The sequence below is a fragment of the Elephas maximus genome, chromosome 2 (genome assembly GCF_024166365.1).
Source record: "Elephas maximus indicus isolate mEleMax1 chromosome 2, mEleMax1 primary haplotype, whole genome shotgun sequence".
NCBI classification, from domain to species: Eukaryota; Metazoa; Chordata; class Mammalia; order Proboscidea; family Elephantidae; genus Elephas; species Elephas maximus.
The window spans coordinates 83,349,178-83,376,752 of record NC_064820.1 but is presented as its reverse complement, the minus strand read 5'-3'; the positions used below and the strand labels follow the sequence as shown (position 1 = coordinate 83,376,752).

The window sequence follows — 27,575 nt, the reverse complement described above, 5'->3', positions numbered from 1 at the left end:
GTTAGTCCAGTGAATTCAAGATCTAAGAATGCAGATTTGTCCAACAAATCCTTTGGTGGTCTTGTTTATTTCACATAAATGGCAGTAAGTGTTCATTTTGGCACAAAAATCAGTACATATCTTAGATGTTATTCACGTGTTCCAATGAGTTATTCCTGACTTTCTCCCTTTATCTATGGTAAGGCCTCTGGGAAAAAGGGGTGAGGAGAAGGGAGCAGCAACACACCTGAGGGGCTAGTCAGCTGGCTATCCGTCTTTTGAAAAAGTCTGCATTTTCTAAAAGAAATTTTTACTTTCTTCCCATTCCTTTACTTAAGCTCCTCATACATACACAGAACATCTCAAAATTTCTGAAATTACTCAAAATTTTACATTTGGAGGGAGACAGAAGTTCCTGTATCATCAAAGTACCTCTTTAAGGCCGACCACTGAGAAACTGGAAAGAAGTGGTTTCCTTTCTCCTTCAGCCCAACAGCACCCCTCTGAGAGGAAATCATGGGAAATAGGGCCTAAGTGTTAGGTCAGCCATTAGCATACTTCCTTGTGTCTGGGGACACATCTGTAAAGGGAGGTTCAGTGGGCTTGTCCTCCCCTAACGGAGCTATACACCAGGTAGTTCAAGCCAATATAAATGGCAGCCATGATTCTTGAATCTCTTCTGAGAAAGCTGTCACAGCAGTGTCTGAAGCAGCTGACTTGCTTTCTCTCTGTTGCCAATCTGTATTAGCATCTGGTCAGTCCAGGCTGAGCCAGGACTGGCTGCAGCTGTGAGGATCAGTCTTTTCTTTCTCCATACCCCATTCTCTTTCAACCCTGGATCTATCAGACAGTGAAACAAATGGTGAGAAAGGAGGCTGTTGCCAGAGAAACAAAAGAATCTGTTAGAAGCACACTCTTGACTGTTTGTTCTCACAATTCGCATTTTTGGCAAAAATGACATTTTTGTAAAATGTTGCTGGGGGAGATTATAAGATATTATAAGCAAATTCCTTTGTAACACCTAATTTTAAAGAATAAGCTGGCTACAGACTTACACAGCCCTCATTGTCTGTTTATAAAAAGTATAACAAATCATTAAAAAATTGATATTTTTAGAAGTTGAGTATGAAAGAATCTGCTACCTTAGTAGAAACCTCAAAATACAGTTACTTAAAACACACACGATTATTAACTATTAAATTAACCAGATGCCAGGATTTGCCTTCAAGAACTAATGCTGAGCATCAGTTGACTCTCCAGAATACTTGCACACAAATGCCCTTGGTGTCCAGCACTCATTTCTGTCAGTAATTAGAGTTCAAGCTTCAGTTGGTCCTAGGTCAGCCCTGACCCCACCTTGAAGTGGCTGTGAAATGTTGACCAATTTACTTCATTTCTCTAAGCCTCCGTTTTCTCACTTATAAAATGGATATGATAATAGTACATGCCTGAGGGTTGCTTTGAGGATTAGATAATGTATGACAGAGGCTTAATAAGCATAGTTCTTTGCACATAGTAAATATTCAATAAATTTAGCTATATGATTTTTGCTGTAGAGTTGACTCCAACTCTTGGTGCCCTGTGTACAACAGAACAAAATGTTGCCCGATCTTGCACCATCTTCACAATCATTGGTATGCTCAAGTTCATTGTTGTGGCCACTGTGTATTTTGAGTGCCTTCCAAACTGTGGGGCTCATCTTCTAGCACTGTATCGGACAATATTCTGTTGTGATCCATGGAGATTCCATTGGCTAATTTTTGGAATTAGATTGCTAAACCTTTCTTCCTAGCCTGTCTTAGTCTGGAAGCCCTGCCATGGGTGACCCCATTGGCATTTGAAATACTGGTGGCATAGCTTCCAGCATCACATCAACATGCAAGGCTTCATAGTACAGCAAAGGGACAGATGGGTGGGTGGTGGAGCTATGTGATTATTATTAAAGTATTTCTGCTTTCTTGGTAGGTTTTCATATATATTTTATGTTTCCTAGAATTGTTGTAGTCTAAGGAGTAGGGGTGCCTTTTATGGCCTTCAGAATTGACTTTGTTCTATTAAAATCAAACATGATTATGTTGTCTAGGGCCACTCCCTGGCCCCTTACTAGGCTGCTTGTGTCAAAGATGAAGGGTGCAGAGCACTCCCATGGCTTTAGTGTAAATATGGGTGTCCTCAGGTATTTTTTTAAAAAGCAGATGATAGGAATCGAATTAACAGGAAAACAACTTCTTCCTCCCTCTCCCCTGCCCCTGACACACTCTCCATTCCTTTCCTTTCTGTAGGCAGCTTCTAACAGTTGAATCTTGATTGCAGGTGGTTTCTTAGGCTCCCTTGGCAAATAAATCACAGACTGATTAGTCTTCACTGGGTGAGAACTTGTCCAGGACTTGACAGAGCCAGAAACACACTCGGTTCATATCCCTCTGGTATTCATTACAAAAGCTGGGTAATCAGCCAGCAGGGTGGTTTTTGCCAACTATCTTCCTTAGGTTGTGACCTGGATGTAATCCATAGCAAAACCATAGAATGCAAAGTTCCAGGTTTTCCATGACAGCATCAAGCAGTTTGTTTTTGGAAAAGCACGTAGGGCTCTGTTAGAAGTCCACGGAATCCCCGGTGACTCAGGTTTAGGACGGAAGCCATTGAAATGAGCTCAGGGTTTGGCTCACGTGTGCTGGCTTGGTCTATTCCACTGGGGTTGCCCCAGGGTTGGACTAACACAAGAGCTGCAGGGCCTGGCTGCCTGCTGTCTTCTAGTTTTCCCTCATACGCCTGTTTGCTTCCTTAAGTCTGGTTGGCTCTCCCTCTAGCCCTCTGTCTCCATCAGTCTCAGAACAGCAGGACTGCCTCAGCGAGCCACCCCACCAGCCTGAGCAGAGGGATTGCTGTGGGCAGAGCTCTGTAGGGCTGGGCTGGAGGGTGTGGTCAGCAGGGCTGTTCTCTGCTGTGGTGGCTAAGGGCACAGGGTGTGCAGGCTCAGATTTATTGGGAGTGAACGATGATTGAGGGTGAGAAGGACGGAAAAGGAATAAAAGAAAATCTGAGAGAAGACAAGTGGAGGGATTTGCCTCTGCTGCTTTTAGAATAGCTTTTATTATAAATGTGAATGTGTATGAATAGACCAGGATCACTCTGTAGGACTTTCATCCTCACTGCTGCTTTTCACAGGGTGAAAAATAACCTTAAGCATCCAGAAGATGACCACAACCCAACCCAGTCCCGGCTTCCATTTTGACTTCTCCAGTGCCCTACTCATTCATTCCCAAGCCAGAAAGCCCAGATCACCCATGGGAGAGGAGAGAAATAAGGACAGGGGTTTGGGAAGTTTTGGGAGAGGGAGGGAAATTTTACATCAGAAAAATTCGTCGGATTTTTCTGACAACACAGTGTGACTGTGGTTGCCCAACTTCAGAATACCCTCAAAGAAGGTGACTGAAGAAAGTAGAGGGAGCAACCCGTGCTTTTCCTCCTCAGTGAGAATGAGGCCCTGGAGGCTTCAGACTGCCAAAAAGAGGTTCTTAGTTTCCGTATTTCCAGTCAGATAATGCCTCCCCCAGAAGTCAGGCCCAACCCGTTCCATGTCTGAATCAACTATGATCTATTTACTAATTCATCAACCTTTAATTAGCCCTTGGCCAAAAGCTGAAGAAGGCAGAAATGTTACGATAAATGTAGGCCATAATTAAAGTCCAGTTTAAGGAGCTTTTATTGTATGCCTACTAAATGCAAACACCTGTCCCAGAGGCATTCAGGTCTACAATTTCTTCAGTTTCTGTTCCCAAGCCGTATTAGAGAATCATCATTTCATAAACTGTACCCCAGAGATGCAAAAATATATATATTTTTTATTATCATTATGTTTAAAGGGAACAAAGAACCATATCATTAGATAAAAAACTACTGCCTTAAAGCCAGCAGGCCGAGCAGGCATTAATTTGAGTAAATCTACTGGGCCCTATTTTAAAGAATCAGTTGGAAGATCTAGAAGAAAATTGTAAACTCTCTTAAAATTCAGAGGTAGCAATTGATATGCAAATAATATGTAGAAAGTAGTTTGCAATGGTAACCACTTAATTGTAGACATAAATTATCTTGGAGCCATGGATGATCTATGTTCAGATTCCATTAACAAATAATCACTAAGCATGACTGTGAATATTTACATAAGCAGTTCAGGTACTCTGTTTTAATAGCTTAATGCAACAGTTGTAGTCGTTCAAGCTGTAAAGCCATTTCAGAAATAAACTGCATTTCCTACGGAGAACTGCTGTGGCAGGGTCAGCCAGATTTACGAGTCCATTTCTATATGGCCTTTTTAGTAGCTTTACTGAATTGCTAGCAATCATTTGTTTAAAAAAGACATCCCCTGGTATAGACTAAATCTAAAAATGCATGGATTAAGAAAACGAAGCCAATATTAAAGGACTTTAAGAATTAATACAAATATGTACTCATGAATATAAATAATTTCAAACCAACATGTACAATTGTCACCTGACTCATTATGGAAATTACTTAACATTATCTAGACCCAGAGACCTAAACAGGCAAGAAATTTACTTTATTATAATAAAAATTTCACAGCTTGATAACTAAATTGTTTTTAAAAGTGTCTTTTACTTTATTTTGGCGACTTATTTTGAATTATCAATGCATTTCAGTTATAGTTAAACAGGAGCTCCATCTTTCTTAAATCCTCCATGTTGGGTGAATAATTCATCAAGAAAATATTTCATAAAATTCTTCCAGTCGCATGTAAACAGTTTAGCAAACAGTTTCTCACCCCCAGTGTGAAGTAAAACTTTATCCCTAACTGATGGGAAGGCACAATCTGGCTAAGTTAGTCCATTGGGATACATTTCAACACTTTAGGAGTTAGAGCTTTGGAAACTGCCAATGAAGTAATTGGCACATAAATGTGAATCACTGCTGAGAAGAACCTAGGGAAGCTTCAACAATGGGAGACTGCATCTTTCTTACAAATTGTTTCTCTACACATTCTAAGGGCATCAATCCTTAATCGATGACCATTAATTTTGAGTAATTATAACAGAAATTTCCGCTGGGGGCCGTGGTTCTAAGGTTTTTTTTTTTTTTTTTTTTTTTTTATGACAACTGTGCTCTAATTGTCTCTCAAATACTTCACTTTTATGTTGCTCTGTCATCCTCTCTCCGCCCTCCACCCTGGAAGAGTATTTTTCTTATAATTTGATGGGAGTGTTTTTAGCAGAAAACAGGTGCCCCACTAGACTCCAGGGAGTCAGCATAAGGATTAATACAAGCATTATTTTAAAATCCAAGACACTGAAGAACCCTCTGACCTCCAGTTCCTCATCTGGCCATCAAAGCAGAGGTACTGAAGGTCATAGCTGGGCCCCGTGTAGCTTGTCTATAAACTCTTAAAACTTTAAAATGATATGCAACAAAAAACGGTTACACTCTAGACATCAAGGGGGGGTGGGGCAGAAAACTCAGAGCCTCCTCACCCTTCACTTGCACAGTAAGTGACCAGGCTTCCTAGAGAAGCCCCCATCCTAACACAAGCTCACTCCTATGCCCACACACCCCTCAGAAGATCCACTGGACCAGTGGTTCACAAACACTGCCTTTGAATAAGTGCTGGTCTGGTCTGTGCTGATGTTTTTACCAGTCCACAGCAAAAACAAGAACAATAAGGACAATGTGGTAAAGTTTCATAAAGCTGAATTTATTCTCAGACTACATCCTTCACCACTTTTGTGTTAAAATGTCCTGGTGTGTAAAGAAGGCAGGCAGGCTTGACTACCTCTGTGGATCAGCCTTTGGACTCTGGGCTTTCAGTGGAAGAAGGAGCCCTTGGGGCATGACCCTAGTGTCTGCAGTTGTCATAAGCAACATTTCACAACAGCCACATGCCCCAAATTGAAAGCAACATCCACTACGTGTAAATGTAGGGACAAGCAGATCTCTCGTTAACAACACGATTAACAAGCCCCTTGTATACAGGTAAGGCTGCAAGGATATAGGGTCTCAGAGGAAAGACTTAAATGCAAGCTGATTTTACTGCTTAGATTTTTTTCCTTCTGTCCGAGGGGGTTTGTGCCTTTTGTTTGCCGTTTTCTGCTCATACAGATGTTCCACATCCTGCATAACAGGACATCATAGTAGATCCTACATTGTTCTTTTTCACAAGGGTTTTTTTCTCGAAGTTGTTTTGGCCAAGGACAGACATTCTAAAGTGGCATCTATACCTGAAGTCAGGAGACTGGGGATACTCAGAATGTCTTGCCGTAGGGTTAGCAAATCAATCCTCCTGACAAAGAATGGCCCCTTGTTTTAGTGCATCCTTCCCTTCACTTGATAACTGCTCTTTAGCATCAGCTCTCCAACAGCTCATGGATTTGAGTCCCAGCTTTACCACTGATTAGGTGTATAACTTTACTTAACTGCTCTGTGCCTCAGTTTCATCATCTGTAAAACGATGATATTAATAGTATCAACCTCATGGCATTGTTGTGAGTTGTTATACAGTGCTTAACCACTGCCTGGCACATATTAAGTGCTCAATAAACATTAAGCTGCTGCCATTGCTATAACGAATATTATGATCATGAAGACATTACAATCATCTATACAAACTTCCAACTTTCATTACAGCATCGGTTATAAATGTATAAAATTAGGGGAGGATGTTTATAGCTTCAATTCCATAACCCAATACATGTCATTTTTACTTGGAAACTGCCACTTTTACCGTAGAAGACCTTCCCAAAGGTTCTTCCAAAGAAGACTAGAAAATGAAAAGGCAATAGGAATCAGAAATGACATGCAAAGGTGGTCAACACTATAATAAGCTGAGGTATAGAGGACTAGGTAATACACTCCCCAAATGTGAAGGTTTCGGATGGGGATGGAGACAGAATCCAAGGAATAGGGAACACATTCCTTACCACTGTCACCATGTCTACAATCAATGGAAGTTCAAAGGAGCCAAAAATACATACTTAGAGATACCAAAAAAAACCTAGGAGGTCTTTAAATGAATGCTGTTTTATTATGGCACAAATGCATATTGTATCACAGTAAGGCTTGTATTTTTTACTGTCATTGTTCTGGATAGTTTTCCAAATAGTTGGCTAACCATTTACTCTTAATTTTTATTTAAACTTTTTACCCATGAAATTCTAAATTGTATTATATGTGTCTCTTATTTCTTAAAACAGAGTGTAGGGCCCCTAGTGTAGCCTTTTCTTGGTGACTAAGGATCATTACTACAGCATCTCCAAGTCCCTGCACATGAGAAGTACACAGGATCACACAGTGGTCTTCAGCAAGAGAGTATCTTGATGGCAGATTCAGGGGGTAGGGAACTGGTAGGGAACCATAGTCAGATATGTTGTGTCCTCCTCAAGGCACAGCCTTCATAATATCTGACAATTTGCTTAGGGTATTATGAATGAGAAAATGTCCCTACCTAACAACAGCTGAAAACCTACAAATAGCTATCAGGGACTACTGAAATGACTTCCAAGTGTCAGCACGGAAGATGACCTGGGGAAAAATACAAATTTAGACAGAAAAAGAGAGGGAAGCAGATGGATAAATGTTAAATAGCATGCATAGGAATGTTGTATATCACTCTGTACAAGTACATATCACCTACCTGGTTGGGATAGATGGTCCCAGACTTAGAGCTAAATAACTGAGCATGCTGTTCCTCTACTGGAAACAGAGACCCGCCCCCCCCCACCCCCGCCACACACACAGACACAGAGGTTCATCTGTGGCACTGCCCTCAGGGTTGCTGATAGGAGTGAATATTTTCCTGGGCTGTAGAGCAATTCTAAGGAGCCCTGGTGATGCAAACAGTTAAGCACTTCAGTGCTAAATGAAAGGTTGACTGTTTCAACCCACCCAGTGGCTCCACAGGACAAAGACCTGGCAATCTACTTCTGTAAAAATTACAGCCAAGAAAACCCTATGGGGCAGCTCTCTGTTACATGGGATCTCTATGAGTCAAAATCAACTTGACAGCCCCTAACAACAAGGGCAGTTCTACCTTCTCTGCCTTCAGTTCTGGCACCTTCTCTGTTGGTCTTCCCACTCTCCAGACTCACTGCTGCCTCTAGATACCATCCTTTTCCTCATGTGCGAACTGTTGCAGTCCATCTCCTTCTTCATTTCCCCTTTTATCCCTGTGTCTTCTATCACCTGTCGTTTTCCTACACTTGTCCAGGTTTTTCCCACACTGCTGCTCCTCACCCAGCAGGTGCCTTGGCCATTCCACACGGCAGCTACAGCCTGTCTTTTCAGCTGTCCTCACTGCAGCCAGGCAGAGGTGGAAATAATTTCAGAGTTTTGAGGCTTAACTAAGGCTGGTTCTCTAGGTAACTGAAAATTTATTACATCTTAATCAGCTTACTACTTTTTTCTATGCGACCTCCCAACAAATAGCCATTTTCTGTAGCCAGGAATGAGGTTTTCAGTGTTGGCAGTCAAATTAAAGGCCAGTCTCATGGTTTGGATCCTCTTTGTGTTTCAGTAGTAACACCATAGCGGGTGTTCTACTGACTAAAATTTCCAACCCCTGGGATTCACCTTATTGACTGAAGCTTTTCCTCTAGCCACTTCACAGAGTTGGCAAGAGCTTTCCACAGTGGCTTCATTTAAAAATGTACAATAATTACATCACAACATGCTCTTTGCATTCATCCATTCATTCAAAAAAGTATTGACTGAGCACCCGTTCCATGTCAGACATTGTTCTAGGCAATTGGGAAACAAAGAATGAACTGTACAAAACTCCCTGCCCTCGTGGAGCTCACATTCAAGCTGGCGGAGACAAACAATAAACAAAATAAGTAAATTATATAGTATGTTAAAAGATGATGAGTGCTATAAGGGAAAAAAAAAGGTATAGCCAAGGATAAGAGAGGTCAGGTATCCTGGGCAGGGCGGGGGAGGGTTGTACTATTACATTAGATAAGGTGGACAGCGTAGGATTCATTGAGAAGAGATTTAACCAAAGACTTGAAGACGAAGGAGTTAACAATGTGACTGATCAAAAGAAAGGGCATCCCAGGCAGACGGACTAGGTAGAAAGAAGGCCAACAGGCTTTGCTGATAGATCAGTATAGGCCCTAAGAGAAATGATGGAGTCAAGGATGATTCCAGGGTTTTTGACCTGAGCAGCTATAAGATTGAAATCCCACTTGCTGAGATGGGATTGACAAGGTGAAGAAAAGATTTTTGACATGGGGAGTGGGAATCAAGTGTTCAGATTTGGACATAATTTTCAAGTACCATGTTAGACATACAAGTGGAAGTCAAGTAGGAAGTTGGATATACAAACCTGGAGTTCAAAGCTGGAGATAAAAATTCAGGTGACATCAGTATAGAGGCTATATTTAAAGCTGTGGTACCAAGTGTGATCAGTAAGAAGAATGTAGATAGAAAAGAGGACCAAGGATTGATCCCTGGAAAGATAAGGAAGAGCAAAGAATCCTGAGAAGGAAGGGCCAATGAGGGTTCCCACCTTGTGGCTAAACAAACACTGGCAGATGATTTAAAATCCATGTGGTAATGACTGCCTTGGCCTAGTTTTTCCTTAGTCCAGTACTGTCAGTACATTTTGAACTTGCTGATACACGTTTTATGTAAGGATAAAGATGAAGCTACCACCCCCAATTAGCCAGGAATGCTGAGTTGTCCCAGTATAATAGGGAAGGGATACTCTCTAAGTCTCCTGCCTGCCTCCTTTTGCCTCATGTTGGAGAGATGGCTGCCTGAGGTGGGAGTTGAGGTATGTGGTGGCAGGGCAGCATCCTGGCATTCTGCTGTAGTGAAGTCAGCTGGGTCTGATGAATCTCAGGCTTAGTTAGGACCATGGTCCAAACGTCCTGAGTCACATGGCAGGCCTGATAGACAATCCTGCGTGATTTTTTTTCCCCATATCTTCAGAGGAACGTTGGAAGGAGGGTGGATGTTTGATAGTCAGAAGGTCTCCTGCTGTGTTCCTAAATATGTTAATGGTTGTTCAGTTCCAGAAATAATTTGAGCTCTTTACCTGGTTATTCAAGGTTAACTGTGACATACACTCATCAGATTTATTGTTGAATAATGGTATGACAAAATCGTGATGTCTCAAGAGAATTAGTGTTGATTCGGTAAACACTGAGTACCTAATAGTAAAGTCAGGACATGTGCTGGGTATAGGGAATACCAAGAGGAAAAAAGCTGCCCTGCCTTGAGGGGCTCAGAGTTCCCCCAGAAGGCTGCTATATCTTCAGGGCCTAGAATAGCGTCTGACACATAGTAGATAACTCAGTAAGTACTTCTTGATTAAATACACAAAAATGGCATAAAGAGCTGAAGAGGAGGGATGTCGACAGGCAGTGGAGCACAAAGAGAATACCATTCTGGCAGGAAGTAGTGACAAATGTTCTGCATAGACATGACGTGTGAACTGGGATGAAGGGGTATTTGCAGGTCGATGAGGGCCCACGGGTCAGCATGAATAAGAGCCCCTTGTTCAGGGATTGGTGATGTGTGTAGTGTGACCAGATTCATTGAGCCTTGCTGGCCTGAAAGTATTTAAAATGTCCAAAGCCCATGAGCCCTACAACATTTGACTCATAACTCTACCATGGCCTGGCATGGGGACCACCACATAGTGTATACTTAGTGGATATTCCTTGTTGTTGTTAGGTGCCATCAAGTTGGTTCCAACTCGTATGTACAACAGAGCAAAACACTGCCCAGTTCTGTACCATGCTTACAATCGTTATGCTTAAGCCCATTGTTATACCCACTGTGTCAGTCCATCTTGTTGAGGGTCTTCCTCTTTTTTACTGACCCTCTACTTTAACAAGCCTGATGTCCTTCTCCAAGGACTGATCCTTCCTGACAACATGCCCAAAGTATGTAAGATACAGTCTCACCATCCTTGCCTCTAAGGAGCATTCTGGTTGTACTTCTTCCAGGACAGATTTGTTCATCCTTTTGGCTGTCCATGGTATATTCAGTATTCTTTGCCAACACCACAATTCAAAGGCATCAACTCTTCGGTCTTCCTTATTCATTGTCCAGCTTTCGTGTGCATATGAAGCAACTGAATTTACTAGGGCACACCTTAGTCTTCAAGGTGACATCTTTGCTTTTCAACACTTTAAGGTCTTTTGCATAAGATTTGCCCAATGCAATGCATCTTTTGAGTTCTTGACTGCTGCTTCTATGGGTGTTGATTGTGGATCCAAGTAAAATGAAATCCTTGACAACTTCAGTCTTTTCTCCGTTTATCATGATATTGCTTATTGGTCCAGTTGTGAGGATTTTTGTTTTATGTTGAGGTGTAATCCATACTGAAGGCTATGGTCTTTGATCTTCATCAGTAAGTGCTTCAAGTTCTCTTCACTTTCAGGAAGCAAGGTCATGTCATCTGTGTAACGCAGATCAAAAGATTGTTGTTAGTTGCCGTCAAGTCAGCTCCAACCTGTGGCAACTGTTGCCCAGTCCTATGCCATTTTTATGATTGTTAGTATGTTGGAGTCCATTGTTGTGGCTACTGTGTCAGTCCATCTCATTGAGGGCTTCCCTCGTTTTCACTGACAGTCTACTCTACCAACCATGATGCCCTTTTCTAGTGATGGTCTTTCTTGGTGGCATGTCCAAAGTAAGCAAATTGAAGTCCTGCTATCCTCGCTTCTAAGGAACATTCTGGTTGTATTTCTTCTAAGACTTATTTGTTCACTCTTCTGGCAGTCCATGGTATATTCAGTATTTTTTGGTAACATCACAGTTCAAATGAATCAGTTCTTTTTCTGTTTCCCTTTTTCACTGTCCAGCTGTCACATGCATATGAGGTGACTGAAAAGACCATGGATGGCTTAGGTCAAGTGACATCTTTGCTTTTTAAAACTTTAAAAAGTTCTTTTGCAGATTTGTCCAGTGCAGTATATCGTTTGATTTCTGGACTGCTGCTTCCATGAATGTCGATTGTTGATCCAAGTAAAATGAAATCCTTGACAATTTCAGTTTTTTCCTTCATTTATCATGATGTTATCAGTACAGTTGTGAGGATTTTTGTTTTCTTTACATTCAGACATAAGTAATACTGAAGGCTATATAGTCTTTGACCTTCATCGCAAAATGCTTGAGGTTATTTTCAAGTCAGTTTCATTTTTGGTAAGCAAGACTGTTACCTGCATATCACAGGTTGGTAATGAGTCTTCCTCCAATCCTGACGCCATGTTCTTCATATACTCTAGCTTTTCGGATTTATTCAGCATACAGATTGAATAAGTAACGTGAAAGGATACAACCCTACGTACACCTCTTCCAATCTTAAACCACACAGTATCCCCTTAAGTTTGAGCGACTGCCTCTTGATATCATGTACAGGTTCCACATAAGCACAATTAAATGTTCTAGAATTCTCATTCTTCTTATGTTATCAAGATACTTTCAGCCTCCTGTCAGTTGTCTGCTGTGAAAACTCTCTCCAGAGATATTAACATAGTTCATAGCTTTAGAGTGAGTTTCTTGTTTATGACTTAGCAGAAGCTAAGTGCTGTGTCTCTCACTGGTGGCTTCTCCGCAGGTTGCTGGTAGCAGTAACACATGGCTTTCTTTTGTTCCTGTCCATAGAGAATTTCCTTTGCAAACGGAGGTCTAGTCAGTCTTTAATATTTAGTCTGAAAGACTGTCCGAAGAGGAAGTAGAAGGGTGATGTCTAGAGACTTACTTGTTCACATAGTTATTCTGGAGGACATGAGCCAACTTAAAGTTCTCACGTTTTTCAGGCTAAGAAAAATAGCTACCTGCCTTGTGGTGAGTGACCCACAAAAGACAAGAAATCTTGAGTCCAGTCCCTTGGCCAGCAAGTAGTGAAGGAGTGTAGTAATTGTGAGACTGATATGGAGGGAAGCAGAAGGCACTTAAAAAGCCCAAGAAAGGTTGTGAAATAGCCACTGAGCCTTTTCTTGCTTCCATTGCGAGCTGAAGAGCTGTGGTTCAGACTTGGCTCACAACATGCCCTATTCCTAAGCGTGTGTTGGTCATCTTCAGACCAAATAAAATATTATTCTTTGTATTCAGCAGCCCCTAGCCTTTCCAAAATAGGGAGCTTGGCAGGATTGTGGAGATATTTGTCTTTCCACCTAAGGGATTTAATTAAAACTTACATTTTATATGGTATTATTTGATTCCAAGGCAGTAGCAAGAAATTGACCCGAGACATAATTTTGTGGCCGGTCTGATCAGTCAGTGCTGAACGTTGAGCAGAAAGCAGAAGGACTACGACTTTACTTTTCCTGGTTGGGTTGGGGACGTAGGCAGTTATGGCATTAGGAGAGGTTCTGGGATGTTTCATTCATTTTTTTTTAGCATATTCTATGTCATAGGCAAACCACAGTGATAAAACACAATTCCTGCCCTTGTGAAGCTCTCACGGTTTAATTATTTGCGTTAAACCTAAATTAATGTTTAGGTTCTCCATACACTTTTAAAAATTTCTGTGCAGGAGGAGAGAGTTGCTGGGAATCCAAGGTTGAATCTAAAAGCTCCTTTCAGGTGGGGCACGTGGAAGGGGAGGCTGGGTGCTAGCATTGAAGTAGCTGGTGCTCATCTGATCATGAAGGCCAGGACCATAAGGGGCTCGCTGGTTACGTTTTCAAGGATGTTTCCAGCTTACAGTGGTATCTGTATGGTAATCCAAGTGACTAACCATCAGTTTCTTGTCATGTATTTATTTTTCTTCCCTAGATAAGGTTGAGCCCCCCACCTTCTCCCAGGTCAGCATATACTGGCATCATCTAATTCTCTTGGTACAATCAGCTGGGAGGCTGTTAGCAAGAGAGAAAATACAAGGATGAGGGTATCCTTTAAGGTTGTTAAAATAGTACCTTCTTGGGCTGTCGTCTTATTAAATAGATTGAGCCATGTCAGAGGTCGCTAGCCCTTGTTACTTTTGGTTTCTTTCCATGGTGGCTGTTTTCTTTGGTTGAACGCCAGTATCGTTCTCCCTGCTTTTCCTTTGCCTCCCAGCTGGGCCTGCTACAGCTCAGCCAGGTACCAGGGAGACATGCCAGTCCGGAGAAAAGTAAATGCCTAGTCCCTTACCTTCTCTGTCACCCGCTATCACACACACACATATCCCAATGGTAATAATAAGGCAAGGCAAGGGAAAGGCCCTAGAGGCTACTAGAGGCTGGCCTAACTTCAGGAACTGCAGAGGGAGATCAGACCATTTTTGGCTTGGCTCTTATGTGAAACTCAATCCAGAGCACACTCCACCTTCCATCTGGCCTCTAGATATAACCCACAATCAAGTTGATAGTCTCTGTGGGTACACTCCAAATTGAGGACCAAGAAAACCATGGCAGGCTTGCAGCAAACTTGCTTATGTCTTACCGTATTCTTTCCCTGTTGTCTCACATGCCAATTTAAGAAGTCATTAATTTTAATTCTATTTCATGAGCTGGTGTCATCAAGCCCATCTGGATGTCAGGGCCCAAGTTTCCTTCTATACCCAGGGACTCACAGGTCTAGAAGAAGGCAGTGTAGCAGGTAAGCCAACCAACTAAGGGATCTCCGTTTTCCTTCTTGCTGACACATTTCATTCTTACTGATTGGTATTTGTTGAAAAGTTATTTTGCCATTTTAACCCAGGGGACTATGGTTTAGAAACACCACAAAACAAACTGTATTAAATTCAGTAAAATTTTATTACAGCTCTACTATGAACCAGGCACTATTATGGGCACTGACTTTATAGTAGTAAACCAAGTATACAAAAGTCTCTGCCCTCATAGAGCTTAAGATCTAGGATGGAGACGTACAGTAATCAAACTAAGTAAAATATGAGGTTAAACCATATGAAATGGCCATTTTTGTGGGTAAAAATATTGTCAAGCACTGACAGTTTCATATGACTCAGAGTAATATATACTACATTAGTGACAAGTGCTAAGGAGAAATAGTTAAAGCAAGGAGGGCAGGAAGTAGGGGAGAGGTGGATGGTTGAAATTTTAAAGAGTGCCACAGAAGACTACACCAAGAAGGTAGCATTTAGCTAAAGATGACCTGAAAGCTACTGGGAAGAAGAGCATTCCAAGTGGAAGGAATAGCAAGTGCAAAGACCTGAGCATCAAGGAAGAGCCAGCCAGCCAGTGTGGCTGGAGCAGAAAGCTAGGGTGAGAAAGGCAGGAGGTGAGTTCAGAGACGTAATAGAGAGCCAGATCACACAGGGCCTTCAAAGCCAGGGAGAGAAGTTTGGGATTTACCTGAGAGCTGGGAAAGCTTTATGGCCTTTTTCTCAGTCAACTGGGATAATGTTGGAGATAAATGCATGCTTGTTAGGGTGCTGGTGGCTCCTGGCCCCAAGAACAGTGAAGCAAGGAACACTGGTGCCAGCTTGGGCTCACATTAGTGGCTTGCATTTTCATGGCATCATGACAACTTGGATGAGTGCTGGGAGGTAAGGTCTACTCTGGCCCATCAGCTGGCCAGGGCAGGGTGGACAGTGGCAACTTCCTCCCACTGACCTGCTGACAATTTGGATAAGGCACTCTTGTGTTTGTGTAGGCTGGCTGCTGGGTTGGGAGTGTGTGGTTTCAGCACACATCACATCCACTGGAGCTTGCTGACACACCAAAGCTCACTTTTTATTACCCTCCCACATTACTTTACTGTGGGCTTACAGTCAAGCTGAAGCTTTCAACAAACTCTAAGCACAGTACCCTTACATGATAAGCAAAGTCTCTCTGCTGTCCTGATTCACAGATTGCAGCCACAAGGTTTTAAAATGGCTGGAGGTACCTCAGGAATCGCATCTATTAGAAAAGGGAACTTACCTAAGGGAGCTTGGGAGTAGTACTGGAGGTGAATGTTCCCAGTGGGGCTCCACATGCTGTGGAAAGGGGTCTGATGCTATTAAAGTAAGGATTCTGTGTCTCAATTATTTTAAACCTGCCTACCTCCAAAAACTGGGTTTTTGTTGGACCTCCAAAGAGCATCTGAGACATCCAAATTCAGGCATTTTGTGTGTTCTACAACCAGCCAGAGTCTGGCCCAGCATGGTAGAGCTTCTGGTGATAATGAACTTCAAGCTTTGTCTTCTGTCCCTAACAGATTAAAATGCACTCATTTTACTTACTGGGCTCGTTTTAAGCCATATTAATACAAACAAAGTGTGCAATTAATATTTAATTGTAGCCACAATTCAAGTATGAACACTTTAGACTCTTACAATGCTTATCTAGGGCCTGCACTTGAAGCTTTGGAGCAGAAGCTGCATGCAAGAGGGTACCATCAAATCCTAAGGGAGTACAAGTTTTAGAGAAGGCCCATGGGGAAACTTAGGACCTTGAGGGAAACTAGCAAGCATCACCGAGTACACCCAAACACTGGTCAGTCCCTCATATACAGTCTTCCTGTGCCCAAGGATGGGTGAGGCTTCTTAGGGAACAAGGTGGGGATGCAGTCAGGACTAATGAGAGCTTATCCTAGGCCTTAGGAAATGCTGAAAAATAATTGCTTATATCATTTTAGTTCTCCCCAGCTGAGTAAACTTCTGTTCAGATGGAGAATAGTTTATTCTTTCAAAGATGCTAAATTTTGCCTGGTGACCTTCCCTCTCCCCAGATTATTACACCTTTCAAAAAGAAGCTGATCTGCTTATTCATATCTGGTAAACTTTAAACTGCTGGTATTTATTATGGGAGGGGCTTGCCAAAGGCTTTAACTCATTGTCAAGCTGCTAGTCTGTGTTCTAGTTGTGTTGTTAGGGGCAGAGAAAGCACTCTTTACAGACTTTAAGACTCACCATCATCTTATGAGGTAAGGATTGGCGCTATTTTACAGGTGATGCATCAGACTTAAGAAATTTTCTAGATGGCAAAGTCTGGATTCAAGCCTGTAGTGACTCCAAAACCACAGCTCTAAACTACTAGCTGCATTACCTTTTTCTTTAGAGAGTCTTTGCCATGGCCCGTCATTTTGCTGGCTTGTGTTCTAGCACCATGCTGGACTGTAGGGGCATTTCTACTATATGATTTCTACCCTTTGACTTGATTCCAGAGACCCAACCAGGATTCAGGACCCTCCATATTCCAGGATAGCAATGATACATTCTCCACTGGCTGCCGTTATTCTTGGAGGAATTGGCTCCATGCTCCCAGGCATATTTCTAACACCATCTCTCCACGATGCCTCATTCTGTTGCTCCTCTCCAACTTGCTTACACTTCCCAACACTGGACCATAATTCCCCAGCTACACATCACTGCCTTGACTGCTTCCAACACTCAGACCTAGCGAGAAAGAGGGCTGCAGGGTTAGAAAGACTTCCTTTGTGAATCACCTTTCTCAGACATCGAGATGTGAATCATGTGAATGAATTCCCTCTACTGCACCCCTGCTAGTAAGCCCCCCGAGGCCATCATCTGAGTAGAGCAGTGGGATTAATTAAGGAAGGAGGGGCAACCAGACCCAAAAACCGCTCCAGTAGTGAACTAACATTGCCGGATGGAGATAGCTGTGAAAGTTATGGCCAGAGGTCATTAAGTTCTGAAGAAGCATGGCTCGAAAGAACTTCGAACTTCATGCTACCAAAATTTAGTCATGTTCTCTTGGTAAACAGTTGCTATACTTGAAATCTTTGGTGTGGTAAACCCAGAGAATTTCAGTTCAGGTGGGAAGAGAGACAGAACTTAGAGCCAAGAGTAATCTGTAAGGATTGAACTACTATCCTTACACCTTTCAGGTATAAGATCAGGTATCTAAAAACAGATTTTGTGGTTATGGTTTAACAATCTTGATTTTATAGGTGTTGTTTTTCAGAGAAAAGTTTTTTCTGCTGTATAGAATAAGGCCATCCTCCTCTTGGCAGAATCTGGAAGGTGAAATAAAGGTCTTTAAGGAAGACTTTCTACCAAAAAATTTTTCCATGTAAGATTTTGGGGCCTTGGTTGCCTTTGTTATTTTTGGTTCCAGACTTCTCTGTAAGAATCTTTTTCCGGGTGAGTGGCAGCCAGGGTCAGGCAAGTGAGGCATCTCAAGTTCATGCCAAGTACAGGGTGGGCACCTGAGAGTGAGGACCTCCTTAAATTTTGCCCCTTGGGCACCTCACTTGCCTCACCTTCCTCCTAACGGTAGCTCCTAACCTTCCAGGGCTGGCAGGAAAAATAACTCTCAGCTGCTGCATTCCAGGTACACAGTGAGTATAAAGCTGTGAGGAATACAAAAGTGGACGTTTGGTATGACAGGACAGTAGGATCAGCTGAATTGAACAGAGCTTATTACTGTCTGCTCAAGGGTGAGTTCACTTAAAAGCATCCAGACCAAAAAAATACTTATGAAACTTGTAGTTTTTTCTTATTGTATATGTAAATACAGAGATTTCTGCCCCAGACATGCATTGATTATTGGTGAATGCCATAAAACAGACTCCTCCTGGACTTACTTAAAAAAAAAAAGGTGCTGAAAATTCAGGGTAAAGGTCTGGGGTCTTTCACTGCCCCTGTCTCTTGCATTTCACCAGGTCTATTTGGTTCTGTATGTATTCCCTTAGACCAGGGCTTGGCAAACTTTTTCTGCAAAATTCCAGAGAGTAAATATTGTAGGTTTTGCAGGCCATGTGGTCTATAGCAACTCCCCAGCTCAGGTGTTCTAGCACAAAGGCCATGTTCCAATAAAACCTGATTGACAAAAACAGGCCACAGGTCATATTTGGCCTGAGGACTTCAGTTTGCTGACCTCTGCCTTAGACCAAAATGGAAATATTCACTGAAATAAGAGTCCCATAGGAAAAAATGGCAACAAGTTACACTTGCTCTCTAGAAGGAAAATTATTGGTGGATTTATATCCCGACAGCTACAAAAGTGGCTGAAAACATTTCTTGATCAGGTCAGATTAGTTGCTTAAAACAGAGCCTAAGGCTTTCTATTTGCAGACCACATTCTATATGCCATTGTCTAAAGTAGCAAATCAAGTAACAATGGCAACAGATCTGTCCAGCCAGTTCCTTTACTTTTTCGAGTCACTGCAGTTTTCATCTAATTTGGTGGTGGTTTTCTCTTCTTCCCTGCAGGTCTCTTCCTCATCCTGGGTTTGATACTCTACCCAGCTGGCTGGGGGTGCCAGAAGGCCGTAAGCTACTGTGGACATTATGCATCTGCCTACAGACCTGGAGACTGCTCCTTGGGCTGGGCCTTTTATACTGCCATCGGCGGCACAGTCCTGACCTTCATCTGTGCTGTCTTCTCTGCACAAGCAGAAATTGCAACCTCTAGTGACAAAGTACAGGAAGAAATTGAAGAGGGGAAAAACCTTATCTGCCTCCTTTAGTTTGGAAGAGACATTAGTGCCATCTTCTTCCTTATGTAACCTTGTGAAACAATCCATCTCCTGTTTCGTGGTTTGAGTCAAGTGGAGAACTAGCCTCTATCTACCGAAGCCGCATTCCACAGCCCCAGGCCTTAACAGGACCAATGAGAGGCCACATCCAGCTAAGCAAAGTTACTGGGCATGAGGGCCACAGTGCAAATTTTAAGGGCTAGAACCTGAAGATAGTATATACACTCTGACATGTAGTTGACAAATTCTGTCAGACTCCATCTCCCCCTGGGGCTCACTGAAGGATAATGATCTCAATCATTAAGGCAGCAGTTTCTCTGGAAATAGAAGAGCCAGCTAGCCAGATTTGCAAGCTGTTTTGAGACAGTTTCTGCCACATGTTTGCATGCCTGTGAGCATCTGTGCCTCAGGATAAGGTTTTAGGTTGGTGTTTTAGTTTTCCTCCTAGTCCTTATAACTTGTCTAGGTTGGAGACTAAAATGAAGACTACAGACTTGACTGGGGACAGGGTATGTGCTAAAGGGCATAGCAAGACCCTCTTGCTTAGCTGACCAAAGGGTCAGCAAGGACAACGTGGGGACCCTGTTGTGGAACTCCTCCTAAGCTGAATTCCAGGAATGCTCAACTGAACTGTCACTCCAAGATTTTAGAAATTTGAGTAAAGAAAAAATAATTACCTGAACAATCATATGGAGGATAAAAGTAAAAAAATCCTGCTAGTGAAGACAAATTCATCCCTTTTCCATTGTAAATCACGTGTTTTTCTCCCAGGGTTAGGACTGCACTCTGACTGCCAAAGGCAACCTCATGCTGTTTCCTCATTCCAGGGAGAGGTCTCCAAGCCAGCTGTGGCTCATTGAGATACTGGCTGGGAGGACTTGCCAGGATCTCAGCACTTGAGGGGAGCCCTTTCCCACTGTTTGGTAACTAGGCTGTATTTACAACCCAATCAGCAGCAGAATGGTATTTCCTACAGAAAAACAGAAGCTAGTCATGGGCGTTGAGTTTTTTTCTAGTTACTGGTGTGGATCCTGAAAGTCGACTGAAGTAACATTAAATTGCTGCAATTGGAGAGTTGCATCAAAGCCTTCATTCCCAGGAAAGCACAGAGTAGAAAGTTAATGCAAAAACTGGAGCTAGACCAAGCTTATAGGATCTGCCTACATCTGTTTACAAAAAAGAATTGAACACCACTATTTTAAAAGATTCAGGAGTTTTTAGTCTCGTTTCCATAAATTCAGGGAAGAAGATGGTATTAGCCAACCATCGCTTAAAATTTACTTCAGAGTGAACAAAGTAGTCAGAAAGAAACCAGTCTGGCATTACCTTTACCTTCAGAATTGCAGAATAATAGAGAAAACACAACTCAAGCAAGTGGGGTGGACCAGCCAGATTTCTGGAAGCATTAAAAGTATAGGTCTCTTTGGGTTTATGAATCTGCTCACTTGAAGGCTTTGTTTGGAAAATTTAACAAATAATTCCTAAGCACCTTTTATGCACAAGGAATTATGCCACCAGGTACAGAACCTAGAATCATTTTACAACTTTGCCCAGAGTGAATCATCTTAAAGCTGTGAGTCTAAAGCCATGCCTCCGTGCAGAACAAATTGCTATATAAATAGATGGAATGGAGCAACTAATGTTTTATTTCCTTCTGGCCTTTGGCATATTCCAGAAACCATTTTATCACACCGATTTAAGAGCTAAGAGCAGGGCGGGCGCAGGTCTTAATGAGTTTACCATTCTTGGACCAAAGTTCAAAGTAAGCAAGCCATAAATTCAATGACTTTTTTTTTTTTTTTTTAAAGAAAAGGGGTAAGTGGGTATCTTCATAGCAATCTACATTAGTAAGAGCTCAGGACACACTAACCATGTCTCTAACAGCAAACGGAAATAGACTATGGAAGCCACTGGACAAAGCTCCAGTCCCTGACTGTACATTTATAATGTACTAACCAAGTCCCTAGGAGTCCCCAGGAGGGGCAAAAAGCTAAGTGCTCAACTCTTAGCCAAAAGGTTGGCAGTTCGAACCCACCCACCCAGAGGCGCTTGGGAAGACAGGCCTGGTGATAGGCTTCCAGAAAGTCACAGCCTTGAAAATCCTATGGAGCAGTTCTACTCTGCCCACGTGGGGTTGCCAAGTGTCGGAATTCAACTTGACAGAAACTAACAACAACCAAGTCCTTGTGCCACCATAGTAACTACTTATCAAACCTTTTTTCATTTAAAACCAACCAATTCCCTTTATCAAGCAAATAATCTTGATAAAAACAGCTTTTCTCTTCCTTAAATTTATCATCAGAAGATTCACTCAACTTTTTTTTTCTTTACAAGATAAAGAATTCACTTTTCTAACACTAATCTTACAATCTCACTCTCTTCCTTATACTAATCGCACAATCTCCTTCTTACAGAGAAGTCGTAAGCCCAGAGAATCCCCCAAGCACGTCTGTCTTTACTGGCTGACTGGCCAGAGAGCAATCTGATAACAGTCACAAGTGGAAATGTGACCTCTGTTGGCCAGAATAAAGCCACTTGACAATGTTTATCTCATTAGTTTGAATGCTACAGAATACCCAAAAAAGCACACACACAAAACCCAAAACCACCTGAACACTTAGTAAGCAGAGATGAAATTTCTCTAGCAGAGACAGTAAATGGTAATGCTAGACCTTTTTTTTTTTTTTTTTTTTTATCCATTAGCCATGCTTTGGTTGGGATGAGTGGAACATCGAAAATCATGCTAGGCTAGACTAAAAAACTCTTCTGCACAGCTGTTTTAACAACCACTGAATGTGCTAGAAAAAAATGTTAAAAACAATTACTGTTTGATCTACACCTAGTTTCCTAATAAATTTCTATCAATCACCTAATCACCTCATTCTAAAAATCTAATGTAGCTGGACCACTACTACTGCTACTACTAAGAAAGTCTTTATTTATTTTTGCCTGCATTTGTGCTTAAAAAAAGTGTCATGATGGGCTAGTCTTCTCAATGAACTCCAGGGAAGCAGAAATATTTGCCTTGGAGTCTGTGGATTCTTTAAACCTGTGTGCTAACTCAACAATGTTACATTAATTAAGGGTTTTTGTAGTTTTCAAACGCCTGTGGTGTGATGATCTTTTGTTAAACGTGTATTCTGTAAAGTGCCATAGTCTTTTTTTGTGTAGCATATTTAAAAATATATAGAGATGTATATTATACATACACAAGTCTGTGTGAAAGATGTGCAATAACAAAGGTGTATGTTTTGTTTTTGTGGAAACTGGACAGGAGTCAGAACAGGGATGTTTCTGTTTTGGCAAAGGGGAGTTACACATTTTTGCCTTCATGGCTTAATCATTAGTCCATAACAATTTTAATGCTACACAAGTCTTATGTGAAGAAAAGACTAGTATGAAATCATTTTTTCCTGGGTCTAATTTAAAATAATCACTAGATTTATATAAAAGTCAAGCCAGCAAGCCAGGCCCAGTTAATACTAGTCTTTCATGTGAAATGTGAAGCTGCCACATTGCCTTTTCTGTTAGTGTGATAACTAGTAGCTGGTACATAATCACTAAGGAGCTATTTCTTAACATGCTTTTATAGACCATGTTAATGCTAGACCACTATTTAAGGCTATTCTCACACCTTCATAGCCTTAAGAGTCTGGCTTAGAACAGACCTCTCTGTGCAATAACATGTGGCCATTGGAAATTCCTGGTCTACATTTGTATTTGGGTAGCAGTGACTCCAAAGGGCCAAAAGAATTAAAGGCACAACTGGGATTTCTCCTGAGACTGTAGTGAAACTCCATCCAAAGCTGGGGGGTGGTGGGGTGTCATTAGGTGCTTTGGAGGAACTCAGCACCACTTGATATTCAACAGCCACTTGAGCCAAATATAAAACTTTTTACAGCGGATGGACTCAATTTGAGCTTTCAAATTTGTGGTTATCTTATTATATTGTAAACTAATACATTGTTTGTCTAGCATTGATTAAGTTCCTCTGCATATGTATTTTCACATCTTGCTCTCTTCCCCTCCCCAGATCTGAATTAAACCAGATTTTGCAAACTCATTCTGACTCAAGTCTGAGTATGTTGGCTTCAATATGATGTAATTTGATCAAGAAAATATCTACCAGTCAAAATTTATTTTAAATACTAACTTGTGTAATTCTGATGACAGGAGAAAGGATATTCAGGTATTTCAAACTATTCCCTTTACTAGTAACATTATATGTATATATCCCTACCCTAGATTAGCTTTAATTTCAAGATAAGTACCGCATATAATACCTCCTTGGAGAAGACTCAACATAATTATAAGTAGCGGAGAAAAAAGCTCTCAAATACTGTACGAATATCTTAAAGTAAAGCTATGAAATAAAATAGAAATGCTTGTGAGTATTAAAAAGGCTTTACAAGCTAATGTAAAGAAATACGTATAATAGTGACAAGGGGAAAAAAACAACTGAAGGACACGGTCTCTTCTTCCAACTAAAATACCAAAATTAAAAGTCAATCATACAAAGTAGTTCCACATCCACATTTCCTGAAGGTCATCCTGCCCACAAAATGTCTCACCCACAGTAGCGTCTGGGGTCTTAAAAGCTTGTGAGCAGCCACCTGAAATACATCTATTGGTCCCAGCACATTCAGAGGAAAAGAGAATGAAGAAAACCAAAGACACAAGGAAAATACTAGTCTAAAGGACTAATGGACCACGTGAACCACAGCCTCCAGCAGCCTGAGCCCAGAAGAAGTAGATGGCAGCTACCACCACTGACTGCTCAGACAGGGATCGCAGTAGAGGGTCCCTCAGAGAGAGAAAAATGTAGAACAAAATTCAAATTCACACACACACACAGAAAAGACCAGACTAAATGGTCTGACGGTGACTGGAAGAACCCCTGAGATTATGGCCACTGGACACTCTGCAAACTCAGAACTGAAGCTACTCCCGATGTCCGCCTTTGAGCCAAAGATTAGACAGGGGTATGAGGAACGTGCTTCTTCGTTCAATCAAGTTATATGAGACCAAATGGGCAACACCTGCCCCAAAGCAAAGACAAGAAGGCAGGAAGGGAGAGGAAAACTCGATGAATGGGCACTGAGAACCCAGGGTGGAAAGGGAAAGGGGAAGAGTGCCGACACATTGTGGGGATCATAACCAGTCACAAAACTATTTGTGTATAAGATTTTTGAATGAAAAATTTGCACTGCAAACTTTCACCTAAAACACAGCCAAGAAAACTTTAAAGCTTCTAGCCTCCAGAACTATGAGCAATAAATTTAAGTTAAAAAAAAAAGTCTCACCCACTATAGGTAGAATTCTAATTTCTTAACACAAAGATGACACTAACCATTCTTTTAAAATTCTTATTCCTCTCCATATCCCATGAATCACCTGACAGAATAAACAAAAATGGCTATGACTATTTCTCCCCCTGACCTATAAGCCTGTGACAGTGGAAACTACACTGATGCTTTGGCTTTTAAACAGACCTGACACCTGCCACATTTCTAACAGAAATCAAAAGTTGACAAAATTATCCAAATCACTAACCAAAGTAGTTTTCCAAACAAATCATGGTCTGAATAATCCAAGCAAAACTTTCAAAAGTTAATCTTTAAGAGAAAGGACCCTGGATTTAAATTTCAGCAGGGGTTAGGGGAACCCACATATATGCTTCCTATTTCACTCTTGGTTTTTACCTAGAAATGTTGCTACTGGATCAACTTTCCAGGACATCTTCCTGGAATGCATTGTATTCAACTTATTGCCAGCTCCTCTTCAAGTCTTAGCTTATCACAAAACCACACAAGAACAATCTTCACTATCAATCAGCCTTTACTATCAATTTTCTTTAAGTGGGTCTTATTTCAGTAGTTTTCAATAATTCCTTTTTGACTCTCAAATGCTAAAGGATTAGGGCATCAAAGCAAACTTTAAGCCTACTCTTCAAAGCAGAAGCAATCATTGTCTTTACTTCAGAGGCCCATCAACAGCTTAGTCACCTGGCTGGGGCCATCCCAATGCTGCCCATACTACTATCTTCTTCCTTGCAGCTTTCTCTCCTCGCCCTGAAGAGTTCTGCAAGAGAAGCAAAATTAGCAGTTCATGTCTTAAGACTTAGGCACACAGGATATAGATAAAAGCACATATAAGAGGAAGTAGTAAAACCAAACCACATGTGAAAGAAAAATAACACATAGGTGTTAGCAGCTCTTTGGCTTATTAGAGCTGAATATCCTGAATGATCTGACACCCACAGGTAAGCAGATCAACTGCTTATGTTTAGGGGAAGCCATTATCATTTATTTACAAGACCCACCATTGAGTCAATTCTGACTCATAGCGACCCCATAGGGTTCCCAAGGCTGTAAATCTAAATCTCTGTGGAAGCAGACTGCCACATCTTTCTCCCACAGAGTGGCTGGTGGTTTCAAACCGCCAATCTATTGGTTAGCTTTAACCACTGCACCACCAGGGCTCCTTACAAGAGAAGAGAGCCTAATTTAAGGCAGTGATAGTGAAGGTAATCAATGGTATGAATTGGAGAGATGTTAGGGAGAAAGGACAGCTTGGTAGCTGATTAGAAGTGTGGGGGACGGAGAAAGAGTCTAGGATTATTTAGTTTGGACACTGGGTGTACACTGATGCCATCACCAAGATCAGGAATCCAGGAGCAGCAGGGACAGTGAAGGTAGAGAAGGTTCAGCTTAGGCTGCCAGTGGAGAGATTCTGTGTGCAACTGGGAATATACTGTGGACAGAAGACCAGGCTAGAGGTAGAGAGTTTGGAGTCAACAATGCCCATGCATAGACAGTAATAGTTTTTTGTTATTGTGTACTTTCTATATGAAGGCACTGTGCTAAGCACTTTGCATAATTTCATTAATTCTTCAACACCTTATGAGGTTGATACTATTATTAACCCCATTTTATAGATGCGATAACTGTCACATAAGTAACTGAGGTTAAGTAATTTGCCCAAAGTCGAAAAGCTAGCAAGTGGCAAAGACAAGGCTCAAGCCCAGGTTTGACACCACAATCAATGCTCTTAAACAGCTACTTTATGTTTCCTTCTATCTAGAATATGCAGGGTAAGAAGGCCAGTACAAACCTCTGGGGAACACCAACATCTCAGCAGGGTAAACACTTCAAATAACTTCCAAGCATACCTCCAAAAAGGTTACACCTTAAGATGACAACTGATGAAAACACCGCTTTTTCTTCCCTTTCGAAAAAAAACCTGGTAATTTTTCAAACGGTTTAAAGATGACACTATAGATCTCAATTCATCAATCCTGACTTAGTTCAATTCTGAAACAGATGCTAACAATTTGTAGGGTATATAACAGTGGTAAAACAAATGATAGGGTTTGGTAGCTTCTATTTACTTATTTATATTTAGTATAAATAATCTCTCGTCCAGAGGAAGTAGCTATTACAATGACTTTAAGAGGCATATTTTTCTTTTCATAGTTAACCTAACAAATAAGAATTTGTCCTCCACTAAAGTGTCTCTAAACACAAATGCCAAAGACCATTTGTAAATTAACACTGTTGAGATGGAGGCAACAGGTACTCACCTATAGGTTGTGAAGCTAGCACTGGGGCTGGGGACTTCAAAAACACATGTTGTACTTTTTTCTAGCTTTTTTTTCCTATTGTCCGTTGTTCTCAGGGGATGGGCATGAATTAACTAGAGATGTGGGTACACAGCATACTGGAGAGAGGTGGCATCACGCAGTAGACATCCCACACTTGGCAAGTCAGGGGACCTGGTTCTAGCTGTCCCCTTCTCCTACCTCCACCATCACCGCTCTCTAAATGGGTGACCTGGAGTAACAAAAATGGGGCCAATAGCAGAAATTACATCATAGGTTTGTTGTCGATTTCGACTCACAGCGACCCTATAGGACAGAGTAGAACTGTTCCCACAGGATTTCCAAAGAGTGCCTAATGGATGTGAACTGCTGTCCTTTTGGCTAGCAGCTGTAGCTCTTAACCACTGCGCCACCAGGGTCCTGCACTTGGTATAGTGCTTAGTATGTTGCAACTCTTCAGTAAGTTATTTTAAAAAAAGACAAAAGAGTCCCGTCTGCCCTGATTGATACCAGAGTTGTTAAAAAAAAAAAAAAATTACATTTTGTGAAGTGTAACAACCCTTTGGCAAAACCAACCTAATTTTACTTTGAGAGGCTCAATGGATTGGTTACCTGAAGGCTACTCTTTTTACATCCTGTTATAATACAGCATTCTGCTAATCAT

General features: G+C 41.5%; 1 protein-coding gene across 6 annotated transcripts in view; it reads left to right on the top strand.

The window, feature by feature from the left end:
* LHFPL2 (LHFPL tetraspan subfamily member 2) overlaps positions 1-23,374 on the top strand; it is a 196,777-nt gene extending 173,403 nt beyond the window's left edge. For all 6 annotated transcript variants that reach the window (XM_049866450.1, XM_049866466.1, XM_049866482.1 and 3 more), the window contains one exon: positions 19,046-23,374. In XM_049866450.1, the coding sequence (XP_049722407.1) occupies positions 19,046-19,302 (257 nt within the window). In that variant the 3' untranslated portion in view covers positions 19,303-23,374. The remainder of the gene's footprint in view (positions 1-19,045) is intronic.
* The last annotated feature ends 4,201 nt before the right edge of the window (positions 23,375-27,575 follow it).